This window comes from Betta splendens, chromosome 15 (genome assembly GCF_900634795.4).
Source record: "Betta splendens chromosome 15, fBetSpl5.4, whole genome shotgun sequence".
NCBI lineage: Eukaryota > Metazoa > Chordata > Actinopteri > Anabantiformes > Osphronemidae > Betta > Betta splendens.
In genome coordinates, this window is record NC_040895.2 from 7,717,463 (window position 1) to 7,735,239 (window position 17,777).

The window sequence follows — 17,777 nt, forward strand, 5'->3', positions numbered from 1 at the left end:
GAGACCAGACATCTCACCAGTACTAATCTTCCTCCCTGCTCCCCCACCCCCCTGTCTTCCTCTCCTCACCTCCCGTCACCACAGCACTCCATCTGGTAATGTACATTAGAGCTGACTGACAAAAATTACAGTGGAGGGTTACGTGTGTGTGTGTGTGTGTGTGTGTGTGTGTGTGTGTGTGTGTGTGTGTGTGTGTGTGTGTGTGTGTGTGTGTGTGTGTGTGTGTGTGGGGACAGCTGTCCGTTCAGTCAAGCCAAATGTGGGGCCACTGTGCCAAAGTGGAGCTGGTGGAAGCTACTGGTTGTTCCCTGAAGCCAGAGTCACTGATAGGAGAAGTAGATTTGTGAAAGCTTTAAGCATTTAGTAGATAAACAGGCTCTAACAAGTGATGCTGTAGAGGTGCATTATGGGAGTTGTAAGATCCAGTGTTAATGACGCTTGGCCCGTGTTACAATCTGCAGCACAACTTGGATAGAGTGTGGATAGTGGCTTTGGCTTTTTATAATGGAGGCTGAGATTTACTCTCTTTTCCTACTGCTGTACAGTAGGTGGACTACTTTTGTTGTTGCGTGTCTAGTTATCCCCTCGTTGTGTATAAATAGGATTTACTTTTTAATCCCTGTTCTTACGCTGCAGTTGCCTCCTGTGCGAGTCGCTATCTTGCGCGTCAGGCGAATGTTATCTCTCTCTGAACCCCCAAACCCCAAAGCCGCCTTCTGCCCCTCTGTGCGCCGTGATCGCCCTTTGTGTTGCTTTTTGACTGACTCCTGACTTCAGACACCTTTCACACCACACAAACACGTCAGGAAGAGGAAGCATGGCTCTAATCATCCATCTGTAAAACACTAATGGTTTTAGAAACAGCTGATTAGGAATCAGGAAGTTTTAGAGTGAGTTGTCTGATAACAGCTAATAGCGTCACAGCTGGGTGTCTGTGTCTCTGCTGAGGGGACGGGCACAAAGCCGATACAGGCTAATGGCGTTCCACAGTCTCTGCTCAGAGAGCTCGTCGCAACCCATGACGAAACAAAGCTACAGAAAATACTGTGCGCGAGACAAATAGTTCAGGTGAGAGACGAGCGGAGCAGTGGGGGGCAAAAGCAGGGGAGAAGGTGTGAGTGCACGATGTGTTGGGGAGACGACGCTCTGCTTTGGGGACAACGCAGGCGAGGAGAAATTCCTCTGAGGCCATCGCTTTGTTCGTGTCTGCCGTCCTCGCTGTGTTGAGTCGGAGCAGGAAGTGACATCTTACCTGTGCAGTCTGTCCTCCAGCAGCTCCATGTACTTGGTGGTGTTCTCTTTCAGCCGTCTTTCTGTGTGAGGAGAGAGACACAAAGACAACGGCCGCCTGTTACTGGCACTTCATTTACTACCTTTATGAGCTATGGAGCGTATCCTAGCAACAAATCACAGCTCTAATGCCATTAGAGCGGAGTTGTCGTTAACTGTATACAGTGACGTCATCGCATTTGGCCGTGTGTGCTCTGAGAAGCTGCTACAGTACAGTTGCCCCCCCCCCTTCAAGACAAACACACTACTGAGAGGCGACGGCTCCCAGTGCTCCGGGACGGGATCACACTGGAGCCGGCCGGAGGATAAAAGGGGATTTTATCCCGGCTTCATATTGTGCCAGGATTTCTGGGGGCACAGAGTTGGATGGATATACTTATGTTGCTTCCTGTGCCCTTCTGCCAGCGCCGAGCGGCGCCCGAGGAGGCTGAGCGCTGGTCGGCATGGAGATGAGGGCAGTGTGAGCACTGTTAATGAGCTCATGTAGGGTATGGAAGAGAAGAATACACCCCCTCCTGCCTCAGCGCGTCTTTGGATGGAGCAGCACTTATCAATATGTGATTTGTAAACAGCTATAAGGCTCTGCACCCTTTCCTTCCTGGCTGAGACACCCACACACACACAGATCTATGCATTAGTGCTGCATCTCACACGGCCCTATGTTGACCTCTCAGGCTCTTATTCCAGTGTATGAGTCTGTGATGTGTGAGGTCATGCATGTTTCACAGCATCCATCACGCTCACTTCACAACGGGCTGCTTACCTGCAACAATATGTCTTTGCGAATTACTTTTAAAGTTTAATTGCTGCTTTACTTTATTTATTTTTATTATCTCATGTATATGCATGACTACATCAATAACACATTGCTTCAGCGCTTTCCCACATTCTAGCGTTGTCATTTCTACCACGGGAATTAAGGATGTCCATACAATATGTAAGAAATGAGAAAATTATTAAAGGCTGAAAAAAATAAAGACAAAAAAGATCAGGACATGACACAAATATTTTAGTCAATATTTTATAGATCAAAAAAAACAATTAATAAGTGATGTTTATGCAGCTAGATTCAGGAAGAGCATAAATAAACCAACCAGCTTCTGGCAGTAGCATCACATTTGCATCAGTATCAAATTTACCATCAAAGTCTCTCTAATAGATCTAAAACTTCAAACTATTCCTATGAGTATCGTGGTAAAATCATATAATGAAGGGTCAAAAGACGACACTGATCCATGTTAAGAAGACACAAACCTGAACTGGTTTGAAACTACAGTAAAGCCACTTAGCTTGCTCACATCGACTCGAGCTCCCGCCGAGGGGAAGTCACCCTAATTGGGTCTTCTGAATGACACCGTGGTTTGAAATATCATTTGTGCCATTGTCTCGATAGTGGTTATTAGACAGCATCAGCTCTGGGATGAGACAGGCCGGGAGCTGGCACAGCAGGGGGTAAAATAACATATCTGAGCCACACACACACACACACACACACACACACACACACACACACACACACACACACACACACACACACACACACACACACACACTCTCGCTTTCTCTCTCTCCTTCACAAACTCATTTGCGTCCATACTTTGGGGGCAGATATGAGATAGAGGTACAGTCGTCAGGCTATTTGTGGGAGGGGGGTGTCACAGAAACAGAGATCTTGACTAAGAGCTGGAACCAAATCTGCTCCATCAGAGAAACGATCAGACGTGGCTCGAGTTGCTATCAGATATCTGGAGATACACGGAGCCGACAGCCCACTTACTGAGCCTCTAATTGCTGTGTGAGATCCCATCCTACCTGAAACTCTCTCCCTTGTCAGCCTTCATTCACGTTAAGCAGCTTGCAAGACGATAGCCGCTGAATAATACATGTGGGCACGAAGCCTGACTTTGGACGGCGCAAAGTATGTGTGGAAGAAAGACGACAAAGTAGGCGACAGCGCCGGATTTAGAAACAACAGCAACAGGAAGATACGGTATGAACACAAGCGCATTAGCTTAATGTTTTCTTCTTTGTCAATACGGTGACACAGTGGAGAGAGAGAGAGAGAGAGGCAGTGTGCCATCCTGTCGCCATGCCAACCAGTGGCGAAGCCAGTGAGCCTTCGTGGGCATCATAGATGAAAATCATCTTTCGTTTTGCCGAGCGGGACGAGACATCAAGCAGCCGCGCCACCACCCCCCACCACCCACCGTGCTGAGTGGAGCCGGAGCGCCGGGTGATATTAGCGCTCCCTCTACCACGGCGGGAGGCCGCTGTCTTTGGCAGGCCGCAAGAATAAAATCGACGCTAAAATGGCCATAAGGAGAGCGAGCCCCTCTGTTCGGCCCTGATGCGTGCAACAGTTGATTTGGTATTGAAGGAACTTCACAAAGGTGTCCACAGAGCGTCCATTGGAAAATTCATGAGCTCGACCTTCCCTCGCGCCAGTGATCCCAGCAGGCGCTAAACGCCGCTGATTGCTGCCAAAGACCCCGGCCGGAATCAAAGCGTCCATTCATTCATAACACAAACACAATGTGCGGATGCTGCATGTAGGCCTCCTACAACATATAGGCCTAAATACACATTTAATAGTTTAATGAACATATAAGGACTCCGGCAGGATGATAAATAATTCTAATATTTACATTGGGCGATGAGCAGAGAGGAAGCAGATCTTCCACAATGACATGAAGGGTTGTAATAAGCCTGCAATGTTTAACAGCGACTCACATTTGAACACCTCTCTAATTGAAAGTGAGTAATGCCGGCGCTCCTTCATTGCCTTGTAACAATAAAAGCAGCCAACGTCTGGGAGGCCTTTGTGTTGTCGAACAAATTAGAGGCGGCCACAGCAGCGTTGTAGGCGCCTGCGCGTAATGGGGAGGAAGAGAGATCGCGTGTCTCTGTAATTGAGTTGAAGGCACCGACTGTGATTAATGTGTTTAGGCTCGGCTCGGGCTGTTTGTGCGCCTCGTCGCCGCAGGTAGCGTAAACACACAGTCAGCATATATGCAGAGCGCACGGACATATGCAGCGTGGATAATGGAGGACGAGGGACCGGATCTCAGACGGACGCTCAGGAGCCCGCGATGCTTTAAGGCGGTGGGATCACGAGGCAAAGCGGAGCACAGGCTGCAGATGGGACGGCGGAGCATATTGTGAGGCTCCGCGCGGATGCACAACAAAAGGAGTCATTTGGCAAAAAAATTGCCTGTGTGCGTAAAATCCGTGCAGGGAGAATTTAAATATATATATTTCAGTTCTGAGCACTGGATCACTCTGACTGAAATGTTACACATGCTCGCTGTCATTATAATTCAAGTCAAACTCAATAACGCAATATTTTTAGAGGAGACTCTAAACTTACTTTGCCTTGAGCTGCAAAATAATATTTTTCTATCATGACTCAATGTGAAAAAGAGGAAGTCTCCTGAATTGTGCAAGCTCCAAAAAGCACGAACCTGCTCACAGTCTTGCTCTGTTTGAGCTGGTAGCCTGCTGCTTTCTCTGCATCCTTTCAGAAAGTCCATTAGCACCAAGCCTGAGCATTTTTTGCAAAAACACAGAATCTCTGGTCGTCTTGTGCAGAACAACTCTGTCTAAGAGGCAGATAAACCAAAATATTGGACTGCTGTGGATGAAAACACATGGAAAGTCAGTCACTATGACGTAGCCCATACAGAATGACTGATGTATTAGTGGGAGCTATTGTATTACAACAGCAGCTCCATTAACTTCCCGTTTGTTTTACAGCCATTCTCAGGGGTGGGGGGTGGAGCTCTCCCGACAATTTCACAATAAAATCCCATCGTCTACTGAATCCCAGGAAAAATGAACGCTGCCAAAACTTTGGAGACAAAGACCAGGAGACCTTCTCCAGGGGCCACTTGGCCGTTACACCGCCCTCAATCACGCAGACACTCTTTGGGTGAAGAGCTGTCACGCTCTCCATCATGTTCTCAACAGAAGCACCATAAAAGAGGCAGAGTCATGAATAAATCATATACGTCCTTTACCATAGCCTCTCCATTAAGAGGAAATTGCATTTGTTTAATAACACAGAGTGACAGTATTTCACGCACATGTCAGCCGCTGGACTTGGACACTTGGAGTGGAAGCAGTGTAGGAACTGCTGGAAGTGTAAGGTACGAAGGGGACAGGGAAAAGAAGAAAGCGTTCCAGCGACGCACTGATCACAAATGAAAGACCAACACTGCAGCTTGCTAACTATACATCAAACAAGCATTAGATCAACCGACTCTGACGCCGGCTCCCAAATTGAACGTCCCCGCTCTTGGGGGCCATTTACTCGTCTTATTCAGCTCCTCAATTATTTATTTGTGAATTTAGTATCACTCTCGGGGGCCAAAATTATACTCTCCGCGGGGAATCAACCCTCCAGCTATAATGGCTCCGGTATTCATCAGCACTCATGCCAGTGGCAATTAGGGACGTAATGGCTCCCAGGCCCAAAAAGCCCCCCCCCCTCACGCCACAAAGATGGGCGGAGACGCTCAACAAGCTGGAGCCGAGGCCGCTCGGCCGAGTGTCTTTATGGATTTAGTCCACGTTTACAGCGGGAACTTACGAGTTGACACCAGGAAGCGGGCCGTCCTCCCGGCTAAAGCGGCGGTAATGTGCTGTTTGCGGGCTATCGGTTTCCAGATGCCACGTGCCAGCCGCTTATTACCAAATAGGATGACAGTTTAATAAGGCCCTCGCTGGTGCCATATTGTCTTCGCCCACCGGAGTCGGAGCGAGCTGCACAGCCAATCATTAACTTTCTGCGTCTTCCCACAATTATGACGCGTTGCCCACCTGATTCCCAGGCCTTTGTTCGAACGCAGCACTGCTTCTTCCAGCCTTTTGTGTTCCCGAGATCTCAACTAAGTTTGAGACGCACAACGTGAGCGTGTCTTTAATGGCTGCCAGCAAAGAGTTAATGCGGCATGGTTTATATAGAAGGAAGTAAAGGAAACAGACAGAATACTGGTAAATAATGGAACTGCCATGAACACAAACACAAGTAAATGCGTTTGTTAATTGTAATACTGAAACAGTGCCCCCTAGTGACGGAGGGAGTGAGTGCATTCAAGACCACACAATGTCTAAACACCACCGGCTTTGATAACAGGTTTTCAGCAGGAGCCCAAGCCACAGCACCGGTATCCGGGTCTCCACCACCCACTCCGACCTGGTCACCTCCCCGTCCCCGCCGACCTCTCCGTGCTCCCGTGTCATCGCCCCGAAGGACGCGGTGACCTTTCTCACAAGTATCCCTGTGACTCACAGACCGGAGAGAGTGATACTGCAGGTGGTGCCGTCAGAATCCATTTATGTCCCCGCCGGTGCCGAGAGGGCAAACCAATCTAACCCCAGAGAAAAGCAGGGCCCCCTTCCTTTAAGCAGCGCTCAGACCTCCTCCAGGTGGAGAGCGCGTGTGAGTGTGTGCTGATGCATCGTGCCTGTGCTGAGTGGCTTGCAGGTAATTGGCCTCTTCACACAAGCTAAACCTCATTTCCCCTGCACCCCTCCCTCCCCCCTCCTCTTAACAACTGCCAATCCTGCTGGTAATTCATTTGGTGCTGAGTCCCCACTGACAACAGATCGCTTCTCCTTCATTTCAGAGAAAAGTCATCATCCACTGATGTCCTCCCAGCATGGAGCCACATCAAGAGAGGACTCGCCTTTCAAAGGGCTCTCATGATTCAGATTTGAAGTGATATTTAAAAGGTGTTCTCCAACGAAGGAAGAGTCACCTTTCACAAAACATTTTCTTGTCTCGGTGGGCAGGTGAAAAAACACAGCGACGTTCTCTCGGCGAACGGCACATTTATTGAATTGAATATTTCAGATGGTTATTTACGGCCGCGCCAGACAACGGAACAGACGGGGTCGCTTTTAGGGACGAGCGCCTCAAACGCTGCGGCTCCTCTCGTTCCTATGGAGCAGCGCCAGCGCTGCTCATTGCTGCCTCACGGGCCACAGCTTTAGTGCTGTGCATCGCTCTCACCGCTCTCAGCGGTGTCATCTCCAGTCGCGGGAGGCGACTGTTTCCAGCAGGAGCTGTTACACCGCCTGCCCGGCACAGTCACGCGGAGCAGCCATTAACTTGGGACGATAACAATAATAATAACACAGAGTCCACCTGGAGATCACTGACATGAATTTTCTACACTGCCAGAAGCATAAAGTCATCGGTTCTCTGTTTAATCTGTGATTGTTGCTCTGTCAATAGGAACCATGTTGTTAGCAGCGTCTATGGTTGACAACTGTGTTGTTTCCAATGCCCAATGCAATGTGTGTGTGTGTGTGTGTGTGTGTGTGTGTGTGTGTGTGTGTGTGTGTGTGTGTGTGTGTGTGTGTGTGTGTGTGTGTGTGTGTGTGTGTGTGTGTGTGTGTGTGGAGGGGTGGGGGGGTATCAATTAAAACAGTCCTAAACTGAGAAAATGAGGAAGACAACATGCGTCTGCAGGTTTTGAGCAGGTGGCGCACACAAAGGAACAGCATTCACTCTAGTTTATAACAGTGCTTCGGTACCGAGCCAACGCTGTGGCACAAACCAGAAACAAAACCAGGAAAAATGACTCATATAGTACAAATGGGTTTCAGTCCGAATAATTAAATTTACTAGTAATTTTCTTAACTTAGATACTGTTGGTTTAGTATAAATATAGTAATAAGACATAACAGGTTAATTATTAGTTAGCAGTCGCCATTTCCAATGCTAATGCTAAACTAAGTTAATCAGCTAAAGGTGACATCATTTTAATCGAGATTGATTCTAAAGCGAGTGTACTCATGTACAGAACTACACTCATCTTATAATAGGCATTAGCATTAGATCTATTTGTTGCTTTTGTGATGAGGGTGATTTATTGCTCCTTTCACATGAGCAGGACTCAGATCAGCCGCAGCCCGGCCGCCTGGACTCACCGTGCTGAGCCTCCCGGTGCTCCAGCTCCTGCCTGAGCTGCTGCCGCTGCTCCTTGGTCCTGGCCAGCTCCTGGCTGCTCCCCGAGCTGAGGCTGTGCAGCCTCTTGGCCAGAGCCTCTAATCTGTCACGCTCCTGGTACACGGCCTTCATCTCAGCCTTTAGCTCCTTGGCACTGCTGAAGTCGCTACCTGCGCCAGCGCAGAGGGGGGGACATCAGTCATACACCGCCCATTAACGAGCGCCTCGATCGTTAATGACGTAATTAAGCGAGGCTAATCGTGGGCAATTCCAGCAAATGAGGTCAAAAAATGTGGGAAACGCGGGCAGGGGCGCGTCGGGGGCGGAGCCTCACCGGAGATGGCGGCCAGCTTGGCCTCATGCAGCGCCAGCAGTTGCGTCTCGGTCTCGCTGACTTTCCTTCTCAGGCTGCTGCCCAGCCTCTGACTCATGACCACCTGGGGGAGGGAGGAGAATGAAATGCAGAGCTGAAACCAAAGCAGCGGAACGAACCCGAACCCCTCACACGCCCGCGGATCCCGCAGGACGCACGGCTCATTTCCTATTCCGCTCTCGCCTTTCGCTTTTTTGACACTCATTCTTACAAGACCTGCCTGATTCATCTCCCGCATTCGTGCGCGCCCCGCTTTGAATGCGCCGCAGAGCATCAACACCAATGTGTTACCTTGTCTTTAACCTTTAGGAAGAAAGAGAGCGCGTCTCCGATCACGTGGACAGACGGGACAGAAATGTGAAATCTCCATAAAAGCTGTCATTAGAATGTCAGAGGGGGAAAAGGGGCCTTGAATGTCGCAGGCCTGGTGGTGATGCAGCACCTCAGCTCTGTAGTATTCACAGATGGGCTGATGCCTTCAGATACACCCTGTCTGGCCCCCATCTGCCCTTTAAACCTCTGTTCTTTCCAATGTATTCACTTTGAGCTACAGCCACACACAATCCCCATGATGTGCCTCCTTCTTTTGAGGAACTATTTTCACTGCTCAAAGGGATGTGGAGCCGGATTTTCTTCTTGAATCTGACACAGTTTTGTGCAGCACTTTGAAAAAAAACTGTCAAATAGGTTGGTATTTCAGAGGCAGAACATCTCCGGGGAGTTTTCTTCCCACAGAAATATAGAAAACAGCTCCTCTTCTCAAACAGCCTTGCATAATTTCTCTTCTCGCAAATAACACGGACTTGAATCGGTTCCGCGGCGCCTCTTCCTAACTGCACAAATCTTGACACCGGTGATTTAATTTCAAAGCGTCGGGCTGTTTGTCAAAATTGGAAAAGTCAATAGAGAAAGTAAAAGTTCCTTTTCATGGCCACAATCATTTTGTCACAGCAGGTTTGCCATTTTCCACGTGGCACAGATCTCATTTGGGAACAAAACTTTTCATTTCAACTTAACAATGGACAATTTTGTGATTGTGGTGAAAGTGTCTCCCGGTGGAAAGCCCGCCTTTGCACTGAGGTGCAGTTGTAGCATCAACCAGCCATTTGATGATGGATTTCTAAAGGACACAGTGGCAGTTAAAAGGTCCTCACGGTGCCCCCTGCCCCCTGCTGTGCCTCCCTCTCTCTCTCTCTCTCTCTCTCTCTCTCTCTCCCTTTTCTTGAATCGGTACTTCTGACAGACTTTCCGGTGCTCTGTGCTGTCAGCTGCAAAGATTTATGGGTATGGATCGGTGAGAGTGGGAAACGCAAACCACTGAGATGCAACAGGGACACAGCACATGGCGTTGAAAAGTCATTCACACACATATAATTACCCGCGACATGCAAAGAGCAGCCACAGAATTCACCAAGTCACCCCCTTGTCCTCATTAGACATGCAGAAACACATCACATATACATATTTTTTACACTGTTTTGCAGGATTTGGGAGGGAATTTATTCAAAACAACATCTCCTGCTGCTTCTGAGTCTCACCACACAAGTAAAGAGAGTTCAAAACCTTGTCAAATAGAAATAAGCACATGAATACAGAAATTGACATTTAGCATGCATATTTGATGCTCTGGAGCCGGCAGACTACACTTGCTATCTATTCTGACTTACTACTTATTAGATATTCATACACATTCAGTGCTGCTGCCATGCTGAGAGTAGCAGGCGCTTACTTTAGCAGTAGCTTCCTTGATGGACAGATTCAGGGTCTGCTCCTGCTCCTGGAGTCTGCAAGACACAGAAACAGCAGTAAAACTACGGTCAGCTTCAATTAATAGTTATAGCAGCAGCATTACAAGTCCAAATCCACTTGTATATCAAGTCTGTTTTATTTATATTTTCATACCCAGTGGTAGATCTGCTTTATTCTGTGAAATCAATTACAACATGAAAATAAAAATAGAAACAAAAGTTATTAGTAACTTTATACAATATAATAACAATATAATTAATTAATTAATATAACACTCTACATGACATCACTGGACTTTTAGCTTAGCTTACATTACATACAATACATTTTAAATACCAAACGCTTTATTGTGTTCATGAAACAGGAGTGAAAATGCCAGTTGTGGTTGTGACAGATGTGCTGTTCTTGGACCGGGTTCCTGTCACAGCTAGTTTCTTCTCTATAGTGTTAGAAATGCGACTCCAAACCTTTGTCCAAACAACAAGGATATCGATTCATTCATGTGTTGTCATCGATTTGATCTTTAGATTTAGGAACCAAGACAAAGCTTTCAAATATCAGGGGCAACCAAAACACACACAGGACACACACACATACACACACACACACACACACAGGACACACACACACACACACACACACACACACACACACACACACACACACACACACACACACACACACACACACACACACACAAGCCATTAAGGCCAGATAATTTGGTGACAGATGTAAACGAATTAGTGGATTAGTAGGAAAAAGCATGAAATCATGCATTAAGCTGTCACCTTGAGACAGTCTCAGCTGCCTCATATCACTGAAATCTGAACGTCCTTTATGTGTTATTCAAACGTGAACGTACGCGTTCGAACCGCTGATCCTGGAGCTGCTCTGAATCCCGTGGGTTTCTGTAATCCTCGGTGTGAGAGTGAAATGCCCCGTGTTATTTGGAAGGGGAACTGCAACACAATCATCATGATGACCCAAATCGTGCCACCCGGAGATGTGCAGCTGAATACCCAATCTGAGGTTGCAATTTCAATCAGCGGCGAGAATAAGCGCTCTCCCGTCGGGGTAAGAACATATCACATATCAAATTATGCCAGCGACGGAGGGTCATGCCTCCGAGAAGACGATAAGTACAATTTACATGTCTTTCTAATGAGTGGCAAGACAGGGAGGATTTCCACCGCGCTCCCTTGCACGCTATTAACTTCAGAGGCTATGATGCAAAGTGATCATTTGCATCTAAGATAAAACATTAAAATTCAAAGCAGGTGGAGGCAGGTGTGAAGAGAGGGGATCATGGGCTCAGGGGATGTGGGGGGAAAAGTTCCTATATAGTGTGTGTGGTTAAATATAAACTGAGCCTTGCTAATGATTGCATCACGTTACGTTCATTAGGCAGGTGCTTCCATCCCTAAAGACAAGCGAGAGGACTCCGATGCGATCAAAACATTCAGGGTAATAGTCTCCTCTGGAACTAGGCTGGAACATGTGATTCTGACTCAGCTGAGACCGACTCCGGATGTGACTTTGCTTGAGGATGAATGAAGCTGGAAGGCACTGCTCACACCTTTTCCTCCAAATGAGCTTGTTTCAATGATGAGGAAATGTGTGACCTGATACGGGGAATGAACACGGACTGATTGAAGACGGTGACCGTCGCAGCTCTGCAGCAGCCCCTGCTGGTCACTCACGGTCTTGCAGTGTGAATAAATTATGCATATGGGAGGTTTTGTTTCATGTTGATGATCCACGTGGCAGTGAAATTGATACAAATCACAAGTTATATATAATTGTCTGATTGTCTGGCGGAACCAAGCAATCAGCGTTGGACCACAAAGCTCTGCCGCTGACCTGAGTATGGAGGCGGACGGAGAGACAGAGATGTGCAGGCGGTGGTCGGAGGTGACGAGGTCCTGCAGGGCGCGGCCCATGGCGCGGAGCTGGGCCACGGAGCAGCTCCTCAGCACCGAGCTCTCCAGCTCCTCGGCCTCCGCCTGCTGCTCCTCCTGCTGGATCTGCTGCTCCAGGCTCCGGCCGCGGCGCTGCAGCTGCGCCAGCTTTTGCTGCAGCGCCGCGATCTCCTCCTGCACACATTTGCACTGGTTTGAACTGGTTCAGGCTGAAGCTCATCTGCATCCTGGTAACTCATGATGCAAAGTTGCGGCACCTCCGATTCACACAAGCATATATTGTATTTACCTCCACCAGGCGTTTCTCCTGGATCAGACGACCTCTTTGACACAAGAGACCCTGCTCCGCTGCTTCACTCTCTGCACACTCACTACCAGCAAGTCATAAAACACAGTCATTAGTGTTTAATGGTGGCTGGCTTGAACTAAATCCTGCATATGAACCCAAAAGCTAAATATGGAGGTTGAGCAATAAACACTGCACATCTGACCTGCGCTGACTGCAGTCTGCCCTCTGGAGGGCGCTGTGCACCACCTGTCTGAGCCTCTCCAGGAATCGATCCACGCTGGGCTGTCTGGAGGGCAGACCCAGCTGCAGAGCTCCCCGCTCCCGACACAGCTCCTCCAGCTTCTTCCCAAAGCGCTCAGCTGAAAACACACGGGGGCGCACGGAATGAACTCGAGGGTGAAAACTAAAAACAGGGAGAAAGTCAAAACGTTGCGCCTCAAGAACACAGAGCCAGTAAAAAGCGATGCAATAAAGGCCATGATGTTGAGAATCAGTCCTGTGTGATTTGATTTAATCCAATGAACTGTATTATTCCTTGTTTACAGCATTTCAGTGAAGGTCTTGTTAAGCTTTTCAGGAATCCTCCTGACAGAGAATTAGGTTACCTTAAGTCTAAAATGTAATAAGAGGGAACGAAGCAGAACTTAAGATACCCTGTACTGTATCTAAACACTTAACTGACCTCAATAATCACAGGACAGAAATAGTTCACGGCCGACAGCAGATGTTGGTATTTAGCTCTGTCTCACGGTGCGAGAAATGGGTCAGAACACCGACCTCTTCTAAAAATAAACTTTGCCCAGGCGGCCTACAAACACGTGGACCCAGTTTTTTCTGGACACACATTCAAGGTTCGAGGAACCACGCCTTCTCCCATGCATTCTTCAAAAGGAACACATCAAAGCACATGTGCATAATAGAGCGTAAACCGATTTCACAAAGCCTCTGGTTCTTCTTGGTCGACTGATGGGATGAGGTCGATGACACGCAGAGAGACTCTGATTCAAATCTCAGTTACTGCAGACACAGTAGGTCCACTATTAAACTAAAGGTAGCTGTTACCATCAAGTTATTATGACCCACAATTAATTCAGTTAGCAAAAATCCAATAAAGGTGTCTTCAAATACAGTATACAAACCAGTCAAGCTGTAAAACTGTGTCAGAAATCCTACTGTAAGTTAGCGATCCATTCAAACCACCTATTCAATCAGCAAAAAACTCACCTGCATCATAGTCATCTTCCAAAATGGCCTTTTGCTGCAGCCTCTGAAGCTTCAGCATCATGGACTCGATCTGTGAGGGAGACACCAGACGAGTGTCAGGACGGATTAGGTAACAGTCCAGAGGGCGACGCTGCTCAAACAGTCGCTACAGGTCAGAGTGGAGTGTGGGTGCAAAGACCGTTAGTTCAGTGATACTGGGTATGAAGCTGGAAGGCTTCAGCAGCTGGTTCAATAAACCAATAAACACCAGTGAATAGACACCATGATGTGTTTGTTCATAATTTCAGGGTTGATATCAGTTTTTTGGCTGAAAGCCTCCCAGTGATTCTCTAAAAGGGGACCTGTTCTGAGCCGTGACCCACCGTGGTGTGTGTGCGGTTGTTCTGCAGGCAGTCCTGCAGCACGCCCTCGTACTGCTTCACCAGGCCGTCCCAGCCCTGGTCGCAGCCCGGCGTGGCGCTCTCATAGCCCGAGGTGACGGAGGACGCGGAGGCCGTGTCCGAGTCCACGGACAGCGAGGAGGTGACGTCCGCGTCCGGAGAGCGGGCGTCGCAGTCGGGCAGGTCGGACGAGGCCCCGCTGCCGCTCCAGAGGCTCTCCCTCCAGAACCTCCCGCCCAACGACAGGTCCACCCTCTGTGCCCGGCCCGGCTCTGAGGCGTCGCCGAGTGGGGCGGTCGGCGCCGTTGGAGTCGGACCGGGCGGGGTCCGGGGCGGATGCAGCGGTTCTGGTGCTGCAGCGGTCGCGTCCGTCCTCCGGCCGGAGCCCAGCGACTGCTGGATGAAGCTGAAGCTGGAGCTGAACGTGTCCTGCTGAGCCGGGCTCGGGCTCGGGCTGGACCTGAGTTCACTCCGCGGCGCCGACGGCTGGGCCGGACGGCCCGATGCACCAGTACTGGCAGTACAGTCCCAGGGGGACCCGCAGCTCCTCCATGAGCTGCCTGTGGGGCCACCAGGCTGTCGCTGACCCACTCTGACAGCAGGTGTCGGACTCCTCACGCGAGCGGTCCTCCCTTCCTCCTCCTCCTCCTCCTCCTCCTCCTCCCGTCCATAAGCAGAGCTCTGTAGTCTGCACTGCTCCCCTCTCATGTAGCCCGGGCGCCGGTGGAGCCTCTTCCGGCCGGCGCTGCCAGCTGCTCCCGACGCCCTGCCACCTGTCGATGCAGAGATTACCCATTAAGCTGGACGGCGGGGTCAGGAGGAAGCTAACGAGCGCTCGCGGCGGCGGCGGGATTATCACCGCGCGGTAAACGCGTCTGTGGCACCGGAACACATCAAGATTTGGCCTGACCCTCGGCCGCCACAGCTGACTGAATGAAAAATTACTGCTACAGCTGCGTGACATTTCCCAGGCCTCTGCTCCAGCTGTTGAGAAATACCGAGGCCATGCAGTCACCAAGACCCGCCTCTGGTGGTTAAACAATATAACACTGGAATTTAGACACAAAGTCACATCATGAGGCTGAGGATGCACGATTCAACACAACTATGATGCAACTTCTATTTACTAGTTCTGCTTTTGATGCTGCAGGTCTGCCTGTTGTCTCCTCTATCAGACGGCCGGTCATTTTCCAAAAGTGGGGCAGACGATGGAGAGCTCAGCGTGACAAACACATATAATGTGTCGCATTTGGAAAAAAAGTGTTCAGGCTGAAATGTGGAGAATCAACAGCTCCTTTGTGCACAGCTGTGCCGCTGCCTCTTTCACTACGGACTCCCAGTTTTATCTTCCCACTCGCTCACCGAGGACACAAAGAGCCACACTGTCACTTTTGTGCTGAAGCAGTGGGAGCGGTCACACGACAGTCACTACTGTTAGACACCAGCACCACACCAGCAGCAACCAGACTCTAGCGGCCGTAGACGGGAATGTAGCACATCCAACAAACCGTGACCGTTACAAAACCAACAGCTGACCTTTTATGATGTCACCAAGTTTCCCATGTGACCGGACAGGAAGAGACGCTAAAAGGCAGCGCTTATGGGCGCCCTGGGGTTTCAGACGGACACAGAGGCAGCATTTGGAGAGAGCGGCCTGGATCTGTCACAAACGCGACAGCTAGAAAATACCAGAAAACATAAAGAGCGGAACTATTAAGAAAGCAAAGTCACTGCAAAGCAGGAAATGAAAATAAATCAACAATTTGGAAAATAATATAGAACTGCAGGAGCAGTAACAAGACCTCAGCTCAAGCTAAAGCTCAGGTTACATGCAGCTCCATTAGCATTTCCCTAAAGATGTGTCTACTGTCCCATAGACAATATAGGAAACCCGACACGCTTCATAGATACAGACCGCAACCATCCACCATCTGTCGCAGTCGAGATGTGACATAGAGCCCACTTCACGCAGCAAACGATGAAACTGAAGTCAAAGCTGTCCTGCGTTTCGATTACACACATTCAGTGCACAGTAAGGGGAAGGAAATGCCTCAGGGCCCATTGTGTGTGTGTGTGTGTGTGTGTGTGTGTGTGTGTGTGTGTGTGTGTGTGTGTGTGTGTGTGTGTGTGTGTGTGTGTGTGTGTGTTCCAGAGGGCATCCACCTCGCTGCTGAAGCCCTTGAGACGCACGGTATTCGCGACTTCCTGTTAGGATTTGTGCTAAAATAGACTGTCAGGAATTCCAACAGGAATCCTAAATACAGCAAACGGAGACCTAAAGGGGACTGAGCCAAAGAAAACCAGTGCAACGAAGCTAAAGAAGCTAAAGAAACTATGGGAAAAAAGCATCACACCCAGAAGAGAGGAGATTATTTACCTTGGGCGATTAAAGATGCCCACCTCACAGTCCTCGAGCTGTAGGAATGTGAGGACACACACACACACACACACACACACACACACACACAAACACACACACATGTTCACGTCAGCACACTCCTGAGAAGCAGCAGATGTGCAGCGCTTCACAAGACGAACCGCAGTGTCCGAAATAGGGAAGTGAAAGTCAGCACCGGGTGACAAAGACGTGAATGTATCTGTCCATCATTTAATCATGACTGGAAGCTTATGTATGATCACCTCAGGGCAGCATCTCTGCACGTATTAATGAGGAAATGAAAAAGCTGTGCAAACATCAATCAGATACATGTTTATGGGTTGTTTACTTGATCTAAAACACTCTACAAGGTAAAAGGCCAAACAGAGACTGGCTAAAAGGTGTGAGAGACGACGTGTCTGTTTATCGGCGTCTTATCTGAACGCGACTAAACGAGAAGCAGCTGCAGGACGTACAGTTATGGGAAGCTGAGCTCCGGAGACGAACCACGGCCGCTCCACGCGCCGTGATTGTCTGTGATGAGCCAACGATGGGCCGAGTGACAGAAGAGGAACGGTTTTAGAAAGTTGACCCTTTACCGTCAGCGCGTCCGCAGGAGTGAAGCAGAGGTTGGTTGTTGCGTTCCACTCCGATCAGTCCGGCGAACATCGTCCCGTGAACTACACACAGTCTGTGAGAAGCAGTTAAATAAAGTCTGACCTCGGGCCGGTTCCACACGGAGTCACATCGACCATGTTTTAGAAGAAGCGGAGCCAAGCAGCGGGACTGATCTCATTTCCGTTACGGAAAAGTCAACCCAGCCTGTTATTCGTCCTCCTTTTTAGAATAACGCGTGTAACCGGCTTCTGCGCGCGCGCACGCGCGCTGCTTTGTCCCACACGAACCTTTTCCAGTGGCACCGTTATTGATCCTTGTATCAGCTTCTTACACTCCAAGAAAAAACAACAACAATCCAGCTGCGCACGAGCGCGCGTCCTGGCACCGAAAGACGGCCTCCTCCTCGCGCTCCGTCCGTGGAAAAAGAACGGGGAACGACGGAGGGCGGTCACCGGCGGGAGTTGTGTGCGGGACGGAGCCGCCGCATCGATCGGTTGATCGGTTGCCCTTAATCCGTTAGTCGCCGCGCACGGGAGGCGCGCGTCACGCGTCGGGCTGGAGCGGAGCGAGGAACGAGGAACGAGGAGCGAGGAGCTCCTACGT

General features: G+C 49.3%; 1 protein-coding gene across 7 annotated transcripts in view; it reads right to left on the bottom strand.

The window, feature by feature from the left end:
* Positions 1–17,777, bottom strand: part of disc1 (DISC1 scaffold protein) — a 28,336-nt gene extending 10,559 nt beyond the window's left edge. For 2 of the 7 annotated variants that reach the window (XR_005898711.2, XM_055502703.1), the window contains exons 1-10: positions 17,156–17,777; positions 14,162–14,952; positions 13,800–13,869; positions 12,778–12,934; positions 12,576–12,657; positions 12,228–12,460; positions 10,348–10,402; positions 8,580–8,682; positions 8,227–8,415; positions 1,253–1,313 (exon numbers count right to left, since the gene is read on the bottom strand). Coding sequence is in view for 6 of the 7 variants with exons in the window: in XM_055502703.1 (XP_055358678.1) it covers positions 1,253–1,313; positions 8,227–8,415; positions 8,580–8,682; positions 10,348–10,402; positions 12,228–12,460; positions 12,576–12,657; positions 12,778–12,934; positions 13,800–13,869; positions 14,162–14,952; positions 17,156–17,225 (1,811 nt within the window). In the remaining variant the exon portion in view is untranslated. Of the gene's footprint in view, positions 1–1,252; positions 1,314–8,226; positions 8,416–8,579; positions 8,683–10,347; positions 10,403–12,227; positions 12,461–12,575; positions 12,658–12,777; positions 12,935–13,799; positions 13,870–14,161; positions 14,953–15,715; positions 16,220–17,032 lie in introns of those variants that run through there. The other 5 variants (XM_055502706.1, XM_055502707.1, XM_055502702.1 and 2 more) reach the window with 5 other exon arrangements.